Raw genomic sequence first — 23,140 nt, forward strand, 5'->3', positions numbered from 1 at the left:
AAAAAATATTTCTTTTATTAAAAAACATTTCTTTGATTCAAAAAACATTTCTTTACTCAAAAAATAATTTATTTGTTTCACAGAAATTTCTGTTACATTTTTGAAGTTTTTACTGATTTAAAGAAATCATTTGCTTTGACTTTTTTCTTTGATTGAAAATGAGTTTTTCTTTAATTTAAAGAAAATTTCTTTGCTTCAAAAAATATTTCTTTGGTTAAAAAACGTTTCTTTGATAAAAAAAACATTTCTTTAATTCAAAAATTATTCATTTGTTTCAAAAATAAATTTTTCTATTTAAATTGTAGATTCTTCGACTCAATAAATATAATTTCTTTGATTTAAAGAACAAATTTTCTTGGATTCAAAGAAAATTTATTGAAATTAAAATAAATTTCTTTGAATAAAAGAAAATTTACTTAAATCAAAGAAATTTTCTTTGAATAAAAAATTCAAAATAAATATCTAAAATAAATAAAAATAAAATAAATAAATAAAAAATAAGTGAAAGTAATATAAAAATGTAAATAACAATAAAGGATATAAATAATGGTCCATTTTCAGTTTCTAAGCAATTTTATTGTTTCAGGATTTCTTCTTCTTTTCTTTACAAAACTTTTAAATTTAGTGATGATTTATGAAGAGAAAAAAAATGTGGATTACGAATAAATTGCAGGAATTCTATATAATGATAATTTGAGCGAAAATGAAAAATTAATGAAGGCGATGATAAATCGTGTGATGAATGATGCGTGCGTCGAAATTGTTTAACCAAAAACTTTTTACCACTTTTATAGAATGTAAGTTGGTTGTTTGTAAATTGGGGCCACACCGGAATAAGAGGGAATCAATGGTTGATAAGAATACGGCAGTGGACCAATTCCAACATAAGGACTGTATGGATTGTAAGCGTTATACAATAACGGTTGAGCCAAAAATCCTGGATCCGGCTTTGGTGCTGGTGCAGGGATTGCTGCAGCAAATGCCAAAATGGCGGCGAGAATGCACTGAAAAATTTATAGGAAAAAAGATCTATTAATAAAATTTTCTTTTTTTTTTATTATATCATTATCTCACTATTACTTTAATTATTTTGCTTTTTTTTAAATTTAATACGGAAAAAGAGGAGAAAACTCAAGGAAAAAAAAATTTACCTGAAACTGCTAAATATTTTTAAAAATTAACGAAACTTTTAGTTGTTTTCAGTAAAACTTTCGCTATTCTAGAGAAAGTTATCGCTGTTCCAAGTAAATATTCTTTTCCGTGTAATTATTTTTTGCTTTATTATATTTATTTTTCACCAAAATTGTATACATTGAAAAAAAATGTATTTGATTTAAATAACGGATTAATTAAATACTATTATCAATTAAATATTTAATTGAATCAAATAATATTTATTCGAGTCAATTAAATGGTATTTGCTTCAAATACTGAAATTATTTGTTCAAATACCATTTAATTGACTCCTATAAATATTATTTGATTCAAGTAAATATTTAATTGATTATAATAGTCAATTAATCGGTTATTTGAATCAAATAAATTTTTTTTCAGTGTATAAATAAATAAATAATAAGCAAACTTAAATACAATACTGAATAAGAAATTAAATTTTTCACTCTTTTGTTACTATCAAAGAACTAGAAAATTTAATTTTTTAAAACACTTTTCACTCACGTTTCACTTTTTTATAACTTATATCCTGTAATTATTATTATTATTATTGATTATTAATTATTATTAATTATTAATAATTATTATTAATTATTATTAATTATTATTAATTATTATTATTATTATTGATTATTAATTATTACCTATTATTAATTATTAATTATTATTAATTATTATTAATTATTATTAATTATTAATAATTATTATTAATTATTATTAATTATTATTAATTATTATTAATTATTATTAATTATTATTATTATTATTATTATTATTATTAATTATTATTAAAATTGTTATTAAAAGTTTAAACTACTTTAAAACTATTTAATTTATCAATGTTGAAAAATTTTTTATCTTGCTGCAATTTTTAATTAATGTTTTTAAATTTTATTTTGTATTTTTTTCTACTCTTTGGCAGTTTATTTAAATTGTCACTCATTATTAAAATGTAATTTATCAATTAAAGTAGAAACATGGTTATCAATTTAATAGTTAGAATTCTACTAATTTTATATAAACAAAGCAATTAATTATTAATAAAAAAAAAATGACTAAATTTTAGTAGAATTCACAAATTTTTAGTAAAAGATACAAAATTTTTAGTAGGCTAGAAACTATCAACTTTTAGAATAAGTATTAATTTTTCGTAGAAACTACTATAACTTTTAGTAATCTTTTAATTTTAAATAGTAGTTTTTTTTACTAATTATTACAAATTTTCAGACTAAAAAACATTTTTCAGAATAAGTACTAATTTTCAAAATAAGCACTAATTTTTCGTGGACACTATTACGTTTTAGTAATTTCAAAATTTGAAATAGTAGTTTTTTACTAATAAAATTTTGACTGATTTTTAGTAAAAAAAAAACTATTAATTGCTAGTAGAGAAGTGCTAATACATTAATCAGATGTATTTTTTACTATTCCAAATTGGTAAGCTAAGTTACAAAATGGATTAGTAGTTTTCTCCTAGCAATTAGTAGTCAACTACTAAAAATTAGTCCAAACTATTAATAATTCAAATAATAATTAACAAAACTACTATTTGATTAGTAAAAAACTATAATTTAATATTTAGAGAGTACTATAAGTTAGTAGGTTCTACGAAAAATTAATACTTTTTACTAAAAACTAGTAGTTTCTACTAAATACTTATAATTTCCACTAAATATTAGTGTTTTTTTTAAATTATTCAGTGGATTTACTAAAGATTTGTAGTCTCTACAAAAAAAGTAGTTTTTTATCAATAATTATTAGTTTTTACTAAAAATTAGTAACTTTTACTAAACATTAGCAGTTTATATAAAAAATTAATATTTTTAATGGAAAATAAATAGTTTCTACTAAAAATTTGAATCTTCTACTGAACATTTGTAGTTTTTATAAAAAATTATTAGTTTTCAATTAATAATTAGTAGCTTTTACCAAACATTAGCAGTTTATGCTAAAAATCAATAGTTTTAATTGAAAATGAGTACTTTCTACAAAAAATTTGAATCTTTTACTAAACATTTGTAGTTTCTCCAAAAATTAGTAGTTTTCTATTAATAATTACTAGTTTTTACTAAAAATTTAGTAGTTTTTAGAAAACATCAGTTTATGTTAAAAATTAATAGTTTCTACTAAAAATTTAAAGCTTTTACTAAATATTTGTAGTTTCTACAAAAAATTACTAGTTTCCTATTAATTATTAGTCGTTTTTACAAAACATTAGCAGTTTATGTGAAAAATTAACAGTTTTAATTGAAAATGAGTAGTTTCTACTAAAAATTTGAATTTTTTACTAAATTAATAATAATAATAATAATAATAATAATAATAATAATAATAATAATAATAATAATAATAATAATAATAATAATAATAATAATAATAATTTTTTACATTTGTAGTTTTCTATTAATAATTACTAGTTTTTACTAAAAATTAGTAGCTTATTCTAAAAAACATTATCAGTTTATATTAAAAATTAATAGTTTTTTGAAAATTAATAGTTTCTACTGCAAATTTGACGATTCTACTAAATATTTATAGTTTCTACAAAAAATTACTAGTTTCCTATTAATAATTAGTTGCTTTTACCAAACATTAATAGTTTATGTTAAAAATTAAGTTTTAATTGGAAATGAGTAGTTTCTACTAAAACTTTGTAGTTTTAACAAAAAAATTAGTAATTTGCTATCAATAATTAGTAATTTTTTTAAATTAGTAGCTTTTACTAAATATTAGCAGTTTCTATTAAAAATTATTAGTTTTAACTGAAATTCAGTAAATTCTAATAAAAATGAGTAGTTTCAATAAAATATTAGTAGTTTTTTTTAATAATTAGTAGTTTTCTATTAATAATTAGTAGTTTTCCATGAATAATTAGCAGTTTTGTAATTAATACTATTTTAGAATGAAATTGATAACCAAATTCACTTTAGGCAATTAATAAAAAATGACTAATTCAGATTTAGAGGGTATTAATGATTAATATAATGATAATAATAATAATAATTAATGTTGTACTTTTGAATTGAATTGAAAATGCAAATTGCAAAGTGGTACTTACCAACTTGAACATAGTGAGTTACTACTTTAGAATAAACCTACTGAGGTTCTAGAAACGGCCCTTATATACCAGAACCAGATCCTGCAATGGGTTGGTGCTTTTTTGCCTGTCCCTTCCAGATCGCATGTTCCTCGGGTTGGGTTGGAGAAGGGTGAAACTTGATTATAGAAGAAAGGATTGACTTGAGTGCATCAACCACTAGAAAAATGTTAAATGATGCTCAAGGTTCTTTCCATTAGGCGTGGCAACTGCAACTTTCCTTGTTTACCAAATTTTACACTTTGTTGATATCAACATTTTTCTTGCACTCATTTATTTCTATACTTTTTCTGTCTTTTAATCAATTTATATATGCTTATCTATCTATCTATCTATCTAGAAAATATTTATTCATCTACTCTCTAAATTTAATGGGAATTAAATTTTAAGGGAAAATGTCTACTAATTTCAGTTAGTGACTGATTTTTTGCTTTTGAATTAGTAAATTTTTGTACTAATTTATTGGTAAAATTTACTAGTGAAATTTTCTACTAATTTATTAGTAAAATTTACTAGTGAAATTTTCTACTAATTTATTAGTAAAATTTTCTACTAATCTATTAGTGAAATTTTCTACTAATTTATTAGTGAAATTTACTAGTGGAATTTTCTACTAATTTATTAGTAAAATTTACTAGTGAAATTTTCTATTAATTTATTAGTTAAATTTACTAGTAGAATTTTCTACTAATTTATTAGTAAAATTTACTAGTGAAATTTTCTACTAATTTATTAGTTAAATTTACTAGTAGAATTTTCCACTAATTTATTAGTGAAATTTTCTACTAATTTATTAGTAAAATTTACTAGTGAAATTTTCTACTAATTTATTAGTTAAATTTACTAGTAGAATTTTCTACTAATTTATTAGTGAAATTTACTAGTAGAATTTTCTACTAATTTATTAGTGAAATTTACTAGTAGAATTTTCTACTAATTTATTAGTGAAATTTTTTTACTAATTTATTAGTAAAATTTACTAGTGAAATTTTCTACTAATTTATTAGTTAAATTTACTAGTAGAATTTTCTACTAATTTATTAGTAGAATTTTCTACTAATCTATTAGCGAAATTTTCTACTAATTTATTAGTGAAATTTACCAGTGGAATTTTCTACTAATTTATTAGTAAAATTTACTAGTGAAATTTTCTATTAATTTATTAGTAGAATTTTCTACTAATTTCTTTAGTAAAATTTACTAGTGAAATTTTCTACTAATTTATTAGTTAAATTTACTAGTAGAATTTTCTACTAATTTAGTAGTGAAATTTACTAGTAGAATTTTCTACTAATTTATTAGTGAAATTTTCTACTAATTTATTAGTAAAATTTACTAGTGAAATTTTCTACTAATTTATTAGTAAAATTTACTAGTGAAATTTTCTACTAATTTATTAGTTAAATTTACTAGTAGAATTTTCTACTAATTTATTAGTTAAATTTACTAGTAGAATTTTCTACTAATTTATTAGTGAAATTTTCTACTAATTTATTAGTAAAATTTACTAGCGAAATTTTCTACTAATTTATTAGTTAAATTTACTATTGGAATTTTCTACTAATTTATTAATGAAATTTTCTACTAATTTATTAGTAAAATTTACTAGTGAAATTTTCTACTAATTTATTAGTAAAATTTACTAGTGGAATTTTCTACTAATTTATTAGTGAAACTTATCAGTGAATTTTTTTACTAATTTATCAAGAAAACTTACTAGTGAAATTTCTGAACAATTTATTAGGAACATTTACTAGTAAAATTTTCCACTAATTTATTAGAAAAATTTATTATTTCAAAAGCAAAATTTGAGTACCTTTATTAAAATTCTGTCTTAAACTCTCAAAATTAAAATTAGTAAAAATGTTTACCAAATTGAATTAAACTTTTTGCTTTTGAATTACTAAATTTTACTAATAAATATAGTCATTTTTACTCATTTTTAAATTTTAATTTCATTCAATTTTTAAATTTTACCAATTTATTAGTAAAATCCCACGTCGGAAAATTCCATGGAATTTCCGTGAAGTTTCCATGGAAATTCTGCAAGTTTTTTATTTTAAAAATATTTGAACATTTCCAGGGTTGCCACAGGTCAGGGAAAAGTCACGAATTTTTATTAAAGAACTGAAAAAAATTGAATTTAGAAGCAGTTACAAATAATGAATAATGAATTTCATTGTTTGTGAAATGTAATTGAATTCTTGAAAACAAATTTTTGAAAATAATTACATTTTTCGAGGAATTCATTTAAAATTATATGTCAAATACCAATTTTAAAATTATATTAAAAATAATTGAAAGCCTATGAAAAATGTTATTATTTATGAAAATAATTGAATTCTTACAACGAATTTTATTACCTACATTTTTTTAAATAATTGAATTCAAGTGAAAAATTTTATTACTTGTAAAAAATTAAAAATAATTGTATTCTTGGAACGCATTTTATTACTTTTTTTCAAATAATTTAATTTTTTTTTTTTTGAAAAATTTTATAGAAATTTAAATTATTATTGAACATAAATATATCAATCATTCCGAGTCTTCGACTCAGAATGATTGATATTTTCATGTTTTTTTTTATTTATAGATTTTTCTTTAATTTTTAAAATTAGAATTATTTTTATAAATAGAATTTTTTTCTTCGCCTACAGAATATATTTTAGATCTTTTTTTCATAATTTCATAATTCCTAATACAATATAAAGAAAGTTTCTTGTATTCTTAATGCTTTCTTAATATATTCCTGGTGAAGAGAAAATACAAATATTACCTAATAATATCAATATTAGGTCAATCATTTTTAGAAAAAATGACATAGAAAAAGAAAAGGATTTTAAACTTAGAACTAAATTATTTTTTCATGCATTACATTTTTTATTCTTACAATTAAAATAGAATATTAATAAAAAAAAGTAAAATTCTTTTAAATTGACAAAATTTTTTATTATTTTTGTATTGAAAAAAATAAAATGAAATTATAATACTCAAATTCTAACAAATGAAATTAGAATATTTCAGATTTTGACCAGATTTTAAATTTATTTTTTTTTTAGTTTTTCTAGTTTAATTTAAAATAACTATATATTTGCAAAAAATATTTATATGCTATATGTAATAAAAGAAAATACATCACAGAAAAAAAATTCTTCACCTAGAGTAGTTTTAATTGTTTCTAGAATTGCAAAGAAATTAATTGAAATTCATTAAAAATTTCGCTAATATAATGAAATTTTTATCTGTTTCAGGTAAATATTTTTTTTCGTGCTTTTTTGTAAATTAATATTAATAACAATTATTATTGATTTTATTTTTATTATTTATTGATTTCAAAGTAAATGGGACTTGACCTATAATTATTGTTATTGATACTATTATATATTATTATAAACCCAAAATTTAAAATTTTCTATTCATCGGTCTATAAAATATGAAAATAAAATTATTAAATTAAAATTAAAATTATTAAATTAAAATTTTGATGTAATGAAATAAATATAAGACAATAGGCCACAAGAACAAAAAAATCTTTAATCTTTTTTTTATGGCTTAAAATAAAAGGAGTATACACTCCGTATAATAAATTATTAAATTTTATTATTTAGTTAATAGTTAATATTTTATTAATAATAAATATATAAATATATAAATAAAAATATTAGGTATATTAATAGTATAGTTTATATACTAAATCTAAAGATATTAATAGTAATAATTAAAATATTAAATAATTATATAGAAATTTAGAATATTTGCAACAAAATATAAATAATAATTGTTTATAAATAGGTACTTTCAGAAGGTATTTATAGAACAATAAAAATAATTTTGCTGAATGAAGAATTTTATTGCATGATAATTACAAATCGGGAAATATGTCGATGAACGAAATTTCAATGATGTGTTGAATGCCTAAAGTTGTCATTGGTGTTGTTGTTGGTGTTTTATTTTCTTTTTTCTTTTTTTTTAATTTAAAGTGCAGGGTAAGCTAAATATGTCGAGTAGGGCGAGTATGCATATCCAAATTTCAGTGAATTGTGATTTTGAACGATGGACTGAGAACTGGTAGCAAGTGGTAGCGCTGCTGGGATGTAGGCTGTGTCATAAGCTGGCAAAGCCAGGATTGCAGGAGCTGGAGCTGGAGCTGCGAAAGCCACCGCCAACAGGGCCAAGAATGCGAACTGAAAAACATTTTTAAAATATTTATTGATTTTATAATAATAATAATAATAATAATAATAATAATTATTATTATTATAATTATTATTATTATCTCCTTACATAATAAAAAGTTTTCGCCTCTCACGTAACGGCCCCCCTGAAAAGGGCCCTTAAATTACGCCCCCCTCTCTTGTTAATATTCTAAACTTTATTTTACTTTCTAAACTTGGATAAGTAAAAATATTTACTAATTTAAATTAGTGACTGACTTTTTGCTTTTGAATTAGTAAATTTTACTAATAAATAGTAATTTCCACTAATTTATTAGTAAAATTTACTAATTCAAATTTAGAGAGTATTGTCATCAGTATTAATTGAATTTATCACTCAGTGATAATTTAATGGTATATAATTATTATTTTAATATTATGAAATAATAATAATATTACTACTATTATCATTATTAAATATAATTCCTACACCAATAATAATACACGAAAAAAAATCTTCATTTGTAAATTAAAATAAAAATCAAAAAATAAAATATTCTATTTTAATAAAATTTTAATTTAATTTTTTAATTTTTATTTTAAATTTTTATTCATTTTAGAATATTTTATTTTTTTATTTCTTTTTTTGATTTTTATTTTATTTTATTACCTTTGTTTTATTTCATTTCTTAAATTTTTATTTATAAATAAAAAATTGAAAAAGAAATAAAAAAAATATTGCAAATAAAAAAATAAATAAAAATATTTCACATAATTGTTTTATTCGCAATTCATTAAGTTGTTTCATTACAAAAATGTCATTATTTTCTCATAAGTCTACAAATATTTCTTTTAACGTCGCACTATATATTTGTATATATATATTTAAAAAGTACATCAAAAGAGTGCTTTAATTAAATTTGTTGAATATATAGGAGATTCAATGTTTTTGTCAAGGTTATATGCGGGCTTGCATTTAAAACTAAATTACCTTTTCATTATCGATTAGTTATAGGAAGATGCTTAATGTATTTTCTCATAGTTTTAATTACTCGCGATTGTGAATAGAGAAAAAAAAAATTATTATTAAAAAACTTTTTCACACAAACATAAAGAGAAGAGAAGTCTTTAAAATTTTTATTCATATTTTTGTTCAATTCAATTATAAGTAAACTTTACTCTTTTCATATATTCGGATATGTTCTAATAAAAGAATGAATTTAATTCATTTCCATATTAAAATATCGACGAGAGACAAATTTCATTTTATTATATCGAGTATTACTATACTCGATAAAATAAATTGTAAATGGCACGGTCTTTAAAATTATTAATAGTTGTATTAAAATTAAAAGGTTAATACTAATAATATTTTTCAATTATTGTAAAATTAAAAAAATAGTAATATATTTATCATAATATTGAAAAATTAAAAAAATAATAATATTTATCGTAATATTGAAAAAATATTTTTAAAAATATAAATTAAGGCAAATTAAACGAAAAAATATAAATTATTATTATTATTATTACTATTATTAACTAATATTAATCATAACTTTTTGTCATCGATTTAGATTCACGAACAAAAAATTTTTTTTAATTAAAAAAATAATTAAAATTAAAAAATAATAATATTTAGGTATCAAGTAATGAAAAAATAATAAAAAAATTATTATAATTATTATTATTATTATCTAATATTATTCATAATATTGTGTCATCGAACAAAAAATTTTTTTTTAATTAAAAAAATAATGACAATTATAAAAATTAAAAAAATAATAATATGTATGTATCAAGTATTGAAAAAATAATAAAAAAATTATTATCATTATTATTATCTGATATTAATCATAATTTTTTGTCATCGATTTAGATTCACGAACAAAAAAAAAATTTTTTTTTTAAATGTTATTATTATTGCTGTTAAAATTAATGAAGTTAAAATAAATTACTATGTTATTAGTATTATTTTTTTGCTTTCGATTTGAATTCACGAAAAAAAAAATTAAACAGAAATATTATTGTTATTATTTAGTACTACTAATAATCATAATTTTTTGTCGTCGAGTCGGATTAACGAGAAAAAAATTTAACAAAATTATTATTGTCAATATTTTTTATATTAACGAGAGAATATAAATCACTATTGTTGTTATCAATATCACACTTTTCACGTAATAAATAATTTTTTTTTTTTTTTTTTTGAGGCAAAATTCACCGAAGTAAATGAAAAGCTTACCAATTTGAACATGTTGAAATAGAGTTTTATAAGATTGTTCCTCAAGCAAAGGACAAACAGACTATGCAGAGAATTCTTTGGTTTTAAACTATTTATACTCAACATAAGCAACCCTTTCAGGGTCATCAAGAGTTTTCTTTTTACATCTGTACCTTCCTCACCACGCCTCTTTGTGTCTGGTCAGGATTTGATAGTGGTAACCGCAACCAACTATCCCTCCATCTGAGGTCAATGCTCATCAGTCTCAGAGTGTGGTAGCCAGTTCAGTGGCACTTTGAGAAATTTATTTTTCTTTATCGCTCATATTTTTCTAATTTTCAATTATTATTCATTTCTCTACTCAACAATAGAAAATAAGTATTTATACTTTTTTCTCTAGGAAAATTTTGCTTTCGACTAAAAAAAGTAAAAATAAAAATTCCAAGCAAAAATTCTTCTAAAGTTTTCTAAAAACTCTAACAAGAAATAATTCTGTAACAATAAGAAACAAAATTTAGTTCTAAATTAACTATTAAAAAAAATAAATAAATAAATAAATAAATAAATAAAAGAAAATAACTATTGAATTGCGTTACGAAGAAAATAAAATAAAGAGGACGTTAAGTTTTTTCTTTCCCATTTCTTTTTTTCCTTTCTTCTTTCTTTTTTCTATAAAAAAATACTGTAACAACAAGAAACGAAATTTAGTTCTAAATTAACTATATTAATACTTTAATGCAGTTTTTAAAATACTTTTAATTATTATTTTTATTAACCATTAACATTTTTCTTTAGGCGAATTTTATTTTCCAACTGAAAAAAATATTAACTAACTTTTAAAAAATATTTTCTAATCTTTTCTATGAATTTTATTAATCACTAATTTTTTTTTCTCTTTGCGAATTTTATTTTCCACTGAAAAAAAAAATTTTTTTTGAAAATAAGAGAGGAGTCGGTGCGACAAAAAATATTATTAACAAATCAGTGACACGAGTGAGAGATAGAGTAAGAGAAAAAAAGACAGAGAGAGATAATCCTAATATTTAAAATAGAAAAAAAGCGAGGCAATATTTCAACACACGAGTTTCGTATGATATAATAATCAACTTACCCACAACTTATATAATTCGATAAGCAACTAGTATTACATATTGTGGAATTAATCGAAAATCAAATGAAACATATATCCCTAGATAATGAATGTGGATGTTACTCCGGAAGTGATTTAATTTTAGATCAATATTCTATTTTCCATTTTTTTTTATCGAATTTTCTTGCAAACAAATCAGGAAAAAAATACAATAATTATCTGGTTAAATTTTATGCTTGAATATTTCCCCCCTCCTTCCAAAAAAAAGATGGTTAGAAAAAATATTTTTAATTATTAATTTTAATTTGTATTTCTAATTAAAATAAAAATGAAATTGAAATTAAAATCTGTATAAAAATAGTATTGGAATTTTTCTTAAAATTGTTACATATATGATGAAACTTACGTAAGTAGTTACAGAAAGAAAGTGGTAAATAGAATTTCTTACAACAATGTTGCGCTTCTTGCATAATATGTATGTACGTGACCGACTCACTCAGATCAAGTTCAATATCGCAATCTATTTCTACGATTTGTTCTCCGATCGTGTAAATATACTATTCTCGTCATTGCCACAACAATTCAAGATAAAAATAATAATAATATAAATATTAAATAAATTTAGTTAAATTAATTTCATTAAATGAAATGAAATTAAATTAATGAAATGAAATTAATGAAATTAATAAAAAATTATATTAAAAATTAAATTAAATTAAAATAAATATTATAAAATATAACATAGAAAAAATTGTAAACGTTTCAATAAAATATTATAAAATATAATTTATTTACATATTTAAAATATACTGGCAAATTAATTATTATTAATATTCCCCCATCTCCATTATTCTTAGAAATAATGGACTGAAATAAAAATTATTTCTAAATAATTAAACATTTCTAATTGTAAATTTTTGATTAAATGATTACTAGCAACAATTCGCGCGCTAAAGCGCGCGACTAACTTCTTACTTACTTTTTTTTTAAATAAAATTAGCAATTTTAAAAATAATAGAATTTAAAAATATTTGATTTAAATTTCTTTTCATAAAAATAATATATGAATTGGAATATAGTTTTTTTTATACTATTATAACTATAATAATGATAATAATAATATATTCTAAGACAGGGAATTCAGGGAAAAGTCAGGGATTTTTTTTAAAAGTACTGTAAAAAATTAAATGTTTAGAATTTATAAGAAAGCTCTGAATTTTTTTCTCTTTTTGTTTGCCTCATAAACTGTAAAATTATTACGAATTTCAAAAAAACCCTCAATTTTTTCTATTTCTGAAAATAATTTCTTTTTAAATAACTTCATTCTTGAACAACTAACATTTCTTAAAAAATAAAATAAAAGTTTTAAGAAAATTAAAAAACTTTTAATTTTACTTAAATATTTAAAAATTAATTAAATTTTAAAAGAGTTGCGTTTACAATTTTTTCATAAAATACTTCACAAGGTTTTAATTATTTTGAAATTGTATAAAATTTCAATTTTTAATGAATTTAATTAGATTAGAATTTACTTTTTGAAAAAATCAAAATCTCTATAACAATCGTGATTCAAAAACATAAGTTCTCCAAGGTTTTCACTCCTTTTTAGAAAAATACTTAAGATTTTCTTGAAAAATGTAATTAATTCTTATAAAATTCAACTATGTTCAAAATTTGAAAAAAATTCTCCTAAAAATCCCAATTATCTTTATAAGTAACAAAATTCTTCTCCAAAGTTCAATTATTTTCATAAATGTTAAAAAAATTCTTTAAAAATACATTTATTTAATTATTTAATACAGTAAATGGACTTACGTCCTATTATAAAAAAAAATATTAACTTTTCATAAAACATGTATTTGAACATAAATTTTTGTTTTCAAAACTTTGAAAAAATTCAAAGCTCCGGATAGCAGGAAAAATAAAAAAGAATTATGATAATTATGAAGAATATTTGTAAATTCGGTGTGTAGAGAAATTAATTGTGATTCACCGTAAATAGAAATTGTTTCATAACTATTGTATTGTGAATGTATATTGTCCACAAGTATTACATTTTAATTTAAGCATTTCACAATTTTAAGCGGTCAATGCACGACTCAGTTACAGTATAAAAAAGAGACTTTGCACGATTATTGTCACTCGTCTTCAAACGTTCAATAAGTGAAATAAGAAAAATACAAAAAAAAAATCCTCTCAGCACTATGTTGACATTCACAGTAAGTAATAGTTATTCTTATGCTCAAAATTTTAACATTTTTTTCACTTATTAATATCAATCATAAATACATAGATAATTTATAAGGGCCGAAGCAGTTCCTAACGGCCCCACTATTGGGGACGTTATATTGCGTCATAGCAACCGTTGCTATGGGAATTGTTTCCATAGCAACCGTTACTATGGGAATAGTTACCATAGCAACCGTTGCTATGGGAATTGTTTCCATAGCAACCGTTACTATGGGAATTGTTTCTATAGCAACCGTTACCATGGTAATTGTTTCCATAGCAACCGTTACTATGGGAATTGCTTCTATAGCAACCGTTACCGTAGTAATTGTTTCCATAGCAACCGTTGCTATGGTAATGGCTACCATAGTGTTACTAACATTAATATTAATAAATATTATTAAGATAATATTATTAAGATAAAAAAATAATAATTCACTAATGTTTCAGGCAATTCTGTCCCTGATCGCAGTGGCGTCAGCAAGCATCTTACCGGGAGCGCCTCTAGTTGCTGCGCCTGCAGTTGCACCGTACGCTGTTGCGCCTGCAGTTGCTCCAATTGTCACGGCAAGAAGCAGTCAATTGGTGGCGAGAAACTACAACACTTTTGCCGCTGCCGCACCATATGTTGTAGCTCCAGCAGCTGGTGCAGCTTTTACAGCCCCCGGAGCTTACGTTTCGTCGCCAATCGTGGCGCCTGGAGCTTATGCCGCTCCTGGCGCCTATGCTGCTCCTGCAGCATACCTATCGCCTGCAGTTGCACCCTACACTGCACCCATTATCGGCGCTCCTCTACCAGCGGCGCCAGCTTCATATTTCTTCCGAAGATGAAAATAATTCACGGAAAGAAAATTTTTTTTTCTGATACATTGTAAATAATGTTAAAAAAAAAGTTTCATTTACAAAATGAATGCTTGTTATATAAACGATATTTTTAAATATATACGAAATTGTTTACTCTATAATAAGGATTTTTAATTTCTTCACCTTGTTAACTAGCAACAATTCGCGCGCGGATAACTTTTTACTACCTTTTCTTTAAATAAAATTAGCAATATTAAGAATAGTAGAATTTAAAAATTTTCTAATTTAAATTTTTGTAGAAAACACTAAAAAATTCAATTTTTTTTCAATTTTTCATTAATAATTGCAAAAATTCAATTATTTAAAAAAAAATAATAAAATTCTTATTAAATTCAACTATGTTCAAAATTTGAAAAAAAATTTGCGTAAAAATCCCAATTATCTTTATAAATAACAAAATTCTTCTCCAAAGTTCAATTATTTTCAGAAATTTTTCTAATTTTAATGATTTTCAATATCTACGATTTTTATGAAATTTCCCAAAACGAATTCAATTATTTAAAAAATATTTTAATTTGAAACTTTAGAAAATTACAATTTTAAATGAATGAATTAAATAATAAAAATTTCACAGGAATTCTATAATTTACAAATTTTTTTATAAATTTCTTCGCAATAATTCAATTATTTTTATGAAGAATAACATTTTTTTTTTACCAGGAATTCAATTATTTTCATAAATAATAAAAATCATCGCAGAATTTCAATTATTTTTAGTACAATTTTAATGGAATTTCTAGAAAAATGTAATTATTCTTAAAATTTTTATTAAAATTCATTTTTAAAATTTTTAATAAAATTCTTCATAGAACTAAATTAATTTCAATAATTTATCAAAATTCAATTATTTTTAATATCGTCTTCAAAAGAATTTAATTAAGATTATGTAAAATTTTAATAAAATTCTTCCTAAATTCAATTATTTTCATAAATAATATAATTTTCATAAAATTTTTCAAAAAAAAATAAATTATTTAAAATAATTTTTATAAAATTCTTCCTTGGAATTCAATTATTTAACAAAAAAAAATTAATAAAAGTTCTTCGTAAGAATTCAATTATTTTTGAAAATTTTAATAAAATTCGTTGCAAAAATTCAATTATTTAAAAATTTTTTTATAAAATTCTTCGAATCAATTAAATAATTTTTAAAAATTTTGATAAAATTCTCGGCAAAAATTTAAATTATTTTCAAAAATTTTCCTCAATTCAATGATTTTCATAATCTACTAAAATTTTTCAAAAGAATTCATGTATAAAAATTTTAATGAAATTCTTGCGCAAACATTTAATTATATTCATAAAATAATTAAAATTTCACAAGGAATTCAATTATTTTCATAAATAATAAATTTTTTTTAAGGAATTCAATTATTATTTTCATTAAAAATAATTTAAAATTCTAGAAAATAATAATTAGTAAATTTCACTAAAATAAATTAGTAGAAATTACTATTTATTTAGGAAACTTTACTAATTCAAGAGCAAAAAGTCAGTCACTAATTCACAGTAAACATTTTTTACTTCTTTAGATTTAGAAAGTGGATTTCAAAATCCATCAATTTTGAAGAAAAATAAAAATTCAAAATGAATCAAAATATTTTCTGACCGATTTCATTTTATGACCATTGAATTCCTTACAAAACTATAAATTTTAATTACAGTCGAACCTGTCGAAATGCAATACTATTTAAAAAATTTTTTTCTATTTAAAAATGTCCAACTAGAATTATTTTCACATAGTTCCAGAATATTGTAAAAATGTGACAAAATTAAATTATAAAAAAATTTCACTGTTAAAAATATTTTACTGATAGAAATCAGTGAAATTAGGAAAAATTAGTGAATCAGTCAATTATGTTATTAATCAGTAAATTTTAAACATGACTTTTCGCTAATGTAGATAAAATTTTAATAAATTAGTAGAACACAATTTAGAGAAAAATATCAGATAAACAAATTAAAATAGTAATTAATTAATTAAAAAATTCATTAGTTCTTAAATTAATTAATAATTTTTACTACTTAATTAATAAAAAATACTTCTTTTTAATAATTAATTTTCTTAAAAATTATTTTTCATTTTGTAATATTTGTTAATTAATTTTCTAATAATTTATATGCTTTACAGCAAAAAGTCAGATTTCGAGTAATTATAATAATTTTGTTTAAATATTGGTTTAATCTTAATTAAACTTTAAAAATTCATTAATTAAAAATAAAAATTTAGAATTAGAAATTTATAATCAGAAAGTTCAAAGTATGAAAGTTCGAAAATTTATATTTCTAAAAATGTAAAAAAAAATAATTAACAGAAAAACGGTTGTTACCCACAATTTTGATTTTTATGTTTCCAAACATTTATTTCTTATGAAATTCTTGCAAATAATGGAGTTAATTTAAAGTCAATTCACTGGAATTTATAGTCTTGACAAAGTATCAGAAATTTTTTTTTTAAATTGTAGATTGAAATTTTTTTTATTTCATGCAATTTTGAACAATTCTTATCACAAAATGAAGTAAATATAAAAAAATATTGTGTAAAATTTGAAGTTAATTATAAAAATTCAAAAGACGCTGCGTTTTATTTTAGAATTAAATTACTAATTAATAGCACAAGTGAAATAAGTGTTTTATTTATCACTTTTCCGATAATCGATCAAAAAACATAAACAAATTACAACAATGGAAGAAAATAAACGATTATTACTATATTTTTTGTTTAATTTTACCTTTTTTTTTAAATTTTCCTCTTAATTCTAGAATCTGATTTCTTTTTGATTTTGTTTTTAAATTTTGTATTAATAATTACTTTTTTTAAGTCGATTAATAATTGTCGTCAAATGAAGTTAATTTATCAATTTCTAAGGGAGTGAAATTTCAACTCCTTTGATTTATGCTGTTCAATTTAATTTTCCTTGAAGATTTCTCATTTTTCCTCTCCTCCATTTAATGAAAAATGAATTTTCCACTATTTCGTAGTAAAGATAAAAGAAATTAAAACATTATACTCACTTTTTTTACCTCCATTGAATTAAACAGACTTTTTTAATAAATACAATATTACAAGTTGATTTATAAATTAAAAAATTTGTTTTTTATTTCAAAATTAAAAAAAAAAATTCATATAGTGTCTGTTAAATTTACTGGAAGAGAATTTTTATCAACAAAATTTACTCCCGTATATTATATTAAAAAGTAAAATATTATTTTTAATTTTTATATTAATTTTAAATTATATTAAAATATATATCAAAATAATAATATGGGAGCGTTCACAAATGATGTCACGCAAATTTCTTGAGATTTTCAACCCCCCTCCCCTCCTCCATGTCACGCAATTTCATGCAATTTCACATATGAAAAATACATTGTGTCACGTTTCGTAGAGACCCCCCTCCCCTTGCTCCCAAAAACGTGACATCTATTTATTATTTATCAATAAATAATTTTCAAACCAAAAGCCACAAATATTATTTAAAAGCAAGAATTCCTATACGAAAAAGTCTACGATAAACAATAAATAATATTTTATAAAATATGAAATAAAAAAAAATATTAAACAAAATTAAATAATAAAACCCACGTCGAAAAATTCCATGGAAATTCCATGGAACTTCTCCATGGAATTTCGGTGGAGTCTCCATGGAAATGCTGCAAGTTTTTTAATTTAAAAATATTTTAACATTTCCAGGGTTGCCAAAGGTCAGGGAAAAGTCACGAATTTTTATTAAAGTACTGGAAAAAATTTAATTTAGAATCAGTTACGAATAATTGCGGAAATTCCATTATTTTCAAAAGTAATAAAATTTTGAAAAAGATTCATTTTTTCAATAAATTATTTATTTTTCCATTTAAATAATTGAATTTTCGTAGAATTTTTGAATAAAAATTGATTTAAAAATGAATTTCAGTTGAAAATTTACATGATAATTGAATATAAAAAGCATTATAGCATAAATTTTCGATAATAATTAAATTTGGAATATTTTTGAAAATAATTACATTTCTCGAAGAATTTACTTAAAATTTCATTAAAAATAATTGAAATCCCGTGAAGAATTTTATTACTTAGGAGAATAATTGAATTCTTGTAAAGAATTTTTATTATAATTTTTTTAAATAATTGAAGTTCTGTGAAGAATTTTATTATTTATGAGAATAGTTGAATTCTTGCAACGAATTTTTATTACATATTTTTTTAAAAAATTGAAATCATGAAAAGAATTGTATTATTTATGAAAATAATTGAATTCTCATAACGAATTTTATTACATTTTTTTAAATAATTGAATTCATGTGAAAAATTTTATTACTTGTATTAATTGAAATGTAAATGAAATTATAAATAGAAAATATAGAAATTAAAATATAATTAAAATTGAAAATTGAAAATTAAATATATAGGAATTAAAATATTAAAATGTATAATTGAATTTAAAATGTAATTGAAATTATAGATTCAAAATATGGAATTTAAAATTCGAAAATATTTAATTGAAATTAAAATACAATTAAAATTGTAAATTAACAATATATAGAGATTAGAATATAATTGAAATTAAAAATATAAAAACAAACTTATGAAGAAATTTAATTGAAATAAAATGTTATTGAAATTTTAAATTGAAAACATGGAAATTAAAATAGGAAATTATATAATTGAAATTATAATTAAAAGTATAGATATTTAAATGTATTTAAAATTTTAATTTTAATTACGACAATATGTAGATATAATTGAAATTAAAATTATCTAATTGAAATTATTAATCTAATGTACAGAAATTAAAATATAATTGAAATTAAAAATTGAAAATATAGAAACAAACTTACGACAAAATGGAATTGAAATTATAAATTGAAAATGTAGAAATTAAAGTAATATTGTGATTATAAATTGAAAATATGAAAATTAAATACGTAATTGAAATTTTAATTAGAATTACCAAAATATAAAAATTGAATACATAACTGAAAATATGGAAATTTAAATATAATTATTGAAATTTTAAGTTCAATCACGAAAAAATATATATAATTAAAATTAATATTCTATAATTTGAAATTACAATTGAGAAAATAGAAATTAAAATATAATTGAAATTTTAAGTTCAATTACGAAAATATTTATAATTGAAATTAATATTCTACTAATTGTATTAATTCTAAAATTGTATTAAAAACAATTGAAATCCTGTGAAGAATTTTTTTACTTTTAGGAGAATAATTGAATTCTTGTAAAAAATTTTTATTATATTTTTTTTAAATAATTGAAGTCCTGTGAAGAATTTTATTATTTATGCAAATAGTTGAATTCTTTCAACGAATGTTTATTACATTTTTTTTAAATAATTGAAATCCTGTAAAGAATTGTATTATTTATGAAAATAATTAAATTCTTGGAATGCATTTTATTACATTTTTTTTTTTTAAATATTTGAATTCTTTTAGGAAATTTTATTAAAATAGCAGATTTTCAAAATATTTGAATTTCAGCTATGAGTTGTTAAATTTCATAAAGATTTGTATTTGAAATTTTTGGAAAATCTTAATTTCTATGGAATAATAATAATGATTAAATATTTATTTAAAAAAGAATTTTTGATGTTTTCGAATAATTTTTCATTTAAAAAAATTCGTAATTAAATGTAATAGAAGAGTTTTTTGAGTATCTAATAATTTTTAGAGGGAATCAGAATATTCTTTACGGTCAGAGGGAAAAAGTGAAAATTTTTTTCTGGAAATCAGGGAAATTCTTTAAGTTTTTTATTTTAATAATATTTTAACATTTCTATTATGTTTAGAGTCTAATAATAATCTTTGTTGGAATTTTTTTTGCAAAATTCGTATTTCATTCAAAGTTTTGCAAATAAATTGCAACAAAGCTTATTATTAGACTCTATAATCATAATAGAAATGTTAAAATAATATTAAAATATAAAACTTGAAGAATTTCAACGGAATCTCCAAGGAAATTCCATGTAATTTCCAGGGTCTTCTTCCATTGAATTTTTCGACGTGGGAAATAAAAAAATAAATTCTTAAAAAAATGTAAAATAATTAATAAATATTTATGTCATTTTACTTTATTTGCAATTAATGAGGACACGAGATGTGACATTATTCGACATTGACAATACACTAAAAATATTCAATACTTTGTTCTTTATATAATTTCGTGAATTGTGGTGCAAAGCACGTTTGACAAAGAAAGTATATTGGGTCATAGTTAGGAGCTATAAAAACCAAGCTCAACCGAGTATTCTATCGTCTTCCTTGCAAGGATTCCGAGAAAAATGGATTCACTTTTATTGGTATGTGTTCAAAACCCACTTTATTTCATATATATTGTATTTAGAAAAAAAATTTCTTCGCTTTATTTACGTATTCAAAAAAAGAACTAATATAGGTTTATTTATAAAAACGGAAACATTAACAATATTTCTATTTTGAAACGCATTTAAAGGTCTTTCGTTTTTTTTAACGAAGTGAATACAAAATTTACATTCGCGAAGATGGATGATTATTTATATCAATAAATTACACAATTTAATCTTATAATACGCAATAAATCCCATCTCTTTTGTTTATTGGAAAAAAAATTATTTTTTATATTATTGAGTAGGAAAAAAATCAATTCTATAGCTTCTTTGAAAATTCTAATATACAATCAACAGCAAAGTCTGTACTTGAGGTATATCAACTTGAGACAAAGGAAATAATTAATTAATTAGTCAGTTTCCTTGAAGGGACAAAGAAATTTATTTGTGAATTATACCCTCTTTTTGTTTGAATTTCTAATAATTTTTCTTTTTTTAATGTTTTCAGATATTTTTTGGAATTGTTTCGGCAATTTTCATCGACTGCACCACAGCGGGAGTGATTCCTTCCGCAGTTGCCCTACCATCTCCGATTGGAATTGAATATGCAAAAGCAGTGCCCTACAATGCACCGCCTCACGTTTCTAGAATTGACTTGAATAGTAAAATTCTTTCTGCGCCATGGTTCACAGCCACTGCAGGTTCTCTCTTCAATGCACCTCCATTCGCAGTCACTGCACCTGTTTCTGCTTCGCAAATTATTGCTGCTCCTGTTCATCCAGCACCAGTTACGGCAGCGTATCCTGCACTTGCAACACCACCAATTGTCTCTGGACCACTTCTCGATTCACCATCTTACCTTCCCACTTTTACATACCCCACAACATTCCCAGCCTACGATCATACCATTTTTGGTTGATATTTTTTTTTTCGTTTTACTTTTATATTCTATTTTTTTTAAGTTTATTTACATGTGAATGCTGTGTAGCAAATATCTTGCCAAAGGAAGATTTTGTAGAAAAATAAATTGTTTTTTTGTGCAAAAAGAGAAAATTTGTTATTATTATTTCCGCTTTATATTGCTCGAGGTGGTAGCTCTTCTTCAGGAGAATAAGAGTTTTCTTTCGAAAACACACGCCTTTTGTTAATATAATTATTTAGAAACAAAAAATAGAATATCATCACAATATTGATATCAAAACAAAAAATAGCAACAATAAAAAAATCTGGTGTCAAGTTTTATCACTAATGATTTGCTAACAATTGATTTTTGTTTCACTGGTATTAAAACAAAAAAGATTGCTTTCTTCCTCTGTCCAAAATAAATAACATAAGATATAAGAATGTCTTCCTTTACCCAATTTGCATATCTAATTTGGGATGAGGATAAGACAATGAGCCTAGTAAATGTTGTCAGAGAATATTTTATTTAAAAATCCAACAAAGAAAGAAAAATTTGACAATTAAACAATAAGTATTATTTAAAATTAAAAATCTTTCTTTGAAAGAATAATCTTTAGCATTGATGTTGGAACTGGTAGTGGCAGGGCTCGAACCAGTGAAAGTATTTAAAATGATTTAAAAATACGGACATTAAGGACCAAAAATGAAAAATTACGGATCAATTACTGACAAAAAAATAACCAGTCCGAGTCAAATAAAAGAAAACTTTACTTAAAACTAAAAATTAAATTTTTTCATAACAATAAAACATGAAAATATCGATAACTCTGAGTCTTTGACTCGAAGTCATCGATTTCTTCATGTTTTATAATAATTAAAGATGACCGAATGATAAAATCATTATTTTATATTATAAAAATATTGTTACTATAACTTCTTCAAAATTGTTTTCATCATTTCAATTCAATTATTATTTTCAAGAATTTCCAACTAAAATTCTTCTTTAAATCAATTATTTTTAGTAATTTTCGAAAAAGTTCTTTGATAATTTTCAAAACCATCTGTTTACAATATTCAATTTTA

At 21.4% G+C, this 23,140-nt stretch overlaps 4 protein-coding genes across 4 annotated transcripts; 2 read left to right on the forward strand and 2 right to left on the reverse strand.

Annotated features, from left to right (window-relative positions):
* Window positions 1-554: 554 nt before the first annotated feature.
* Window positions 555-4,386, reverse strand: LOC122508480 (neuropeptide-like 3). The gene is made up of 2 exons (XM_043621859.1): window positions 4,232-4,386; window positions 555-1,004 (listed from the first exon to the last, which is right to left on the reverse strand). Exons 1-2 carry the CDS (start codon window positions 4,241-4,243, stop codon window positions 789-791), a joined length of 228 nt encoding a protein of 75 aa, XP_043477794.1. The 5' UTR covers window positions 4,244-4,386; the 3' UTR covers window positions 555-788.
* Window positions 4,387-8,096: 3,710 nt separating this feature from the next.
* Window positions 8,097-10,825, reverse strand: LOC122508467. The gene is made up of 2 exons (XM_043621833.1): window positions 10,670-10,825; window positions 8,097-8,454 (listed from the first exon to the last, which is right to left on the reverse strand). Exons 1-2 carry the CDS (start codon window positions 10,793-10,795, stop codon window positions 8,245-8,247), a joined length of 336 nt encoding a protein of 111 aa, XP_043477768.1. The 5' UTR covers window positions 10,796-10,825; the 3' UTR covers window positions 8,097-8,244.
* A 3,067-nt stretch (window positions 10,826-13,892) lies between these two features.
* On the forward strand, window positions 13,893-14,932 carry LOC122508378 (cuticle protein 67-like). The gene is made up of 2 exons (XM_043621679.1): window positions 13,893-13,957; window positions 14,418-14,932. The coding sequence occupies exons 1-2, from the start codon at window positions 13,943-13,945 to the stop codon at window positions 14,796-14,798; spliced, it is 396 nt and encodes a 131-aa protein (XP_043477614.1). The 5' UTR covers window positions 13,893-13,942; the 3' UTR covers window positions 14,799-14,932.
* A 6,124-nt stretch (window positions 14,933-21,056) lies between these two features.
* Window positions 21,057-22,202, forward strand: LOC122508377. The gene is made up of 2 exons (XM_043621678.1): window positions 21,057-21,148; window positions 21,663-22,202. The coding sequence occupies exons 1-2, from the start codon at window positions 21,131-21,133 to the stop codon at window positions 22,071-22,073; spliced, it is 429 nt and encodes a 142-aa protein (XP_043477613.1). The 5' UTR covers window positions 21,057-21,130; the 3' UTR covers window positions 22,074-22,202.
* The last annotated feature ends 938 nt before the right edge of the window (window positions 22,203-23,140 follow it).

This window comes from Leptopilina heterotoma, unplaced genomic scaffold, assembly GCF_015476425.1.
Source record: "Leptopilina heterotoma isolate Lh14 unplaced genomic scaffold, ASM1547642v1 Lhet_54, whole genome shotgun sequence".
Taxonomy (NCBI): domain Eukaryota; kingdom Metazoa; phylum Arthropoda; class Insecta; order Hymenoptera; family Figitidae; genus Leptopilina; species Leptopilina heterotoma.

What these genes read in the sequence shown, in the direction of transcription:
- LOC122508467 (XM_043621833.1), bottom strand. Translation starts at nt 10,795, where the DNA reads ATGACCCTGAAAGGGTTGCTTATGTTGAGTATAAATAGTTTAAAACCA. An exon ending in ATTTCAACATGTTCAAATTG is followed by an intron (nt 8,455 to 10,669) that starts GTAAGCTTTTCA and finishes AATGTTTTTCAG; the next exon opens with TTCGCATTCTTGGCCCTGTT.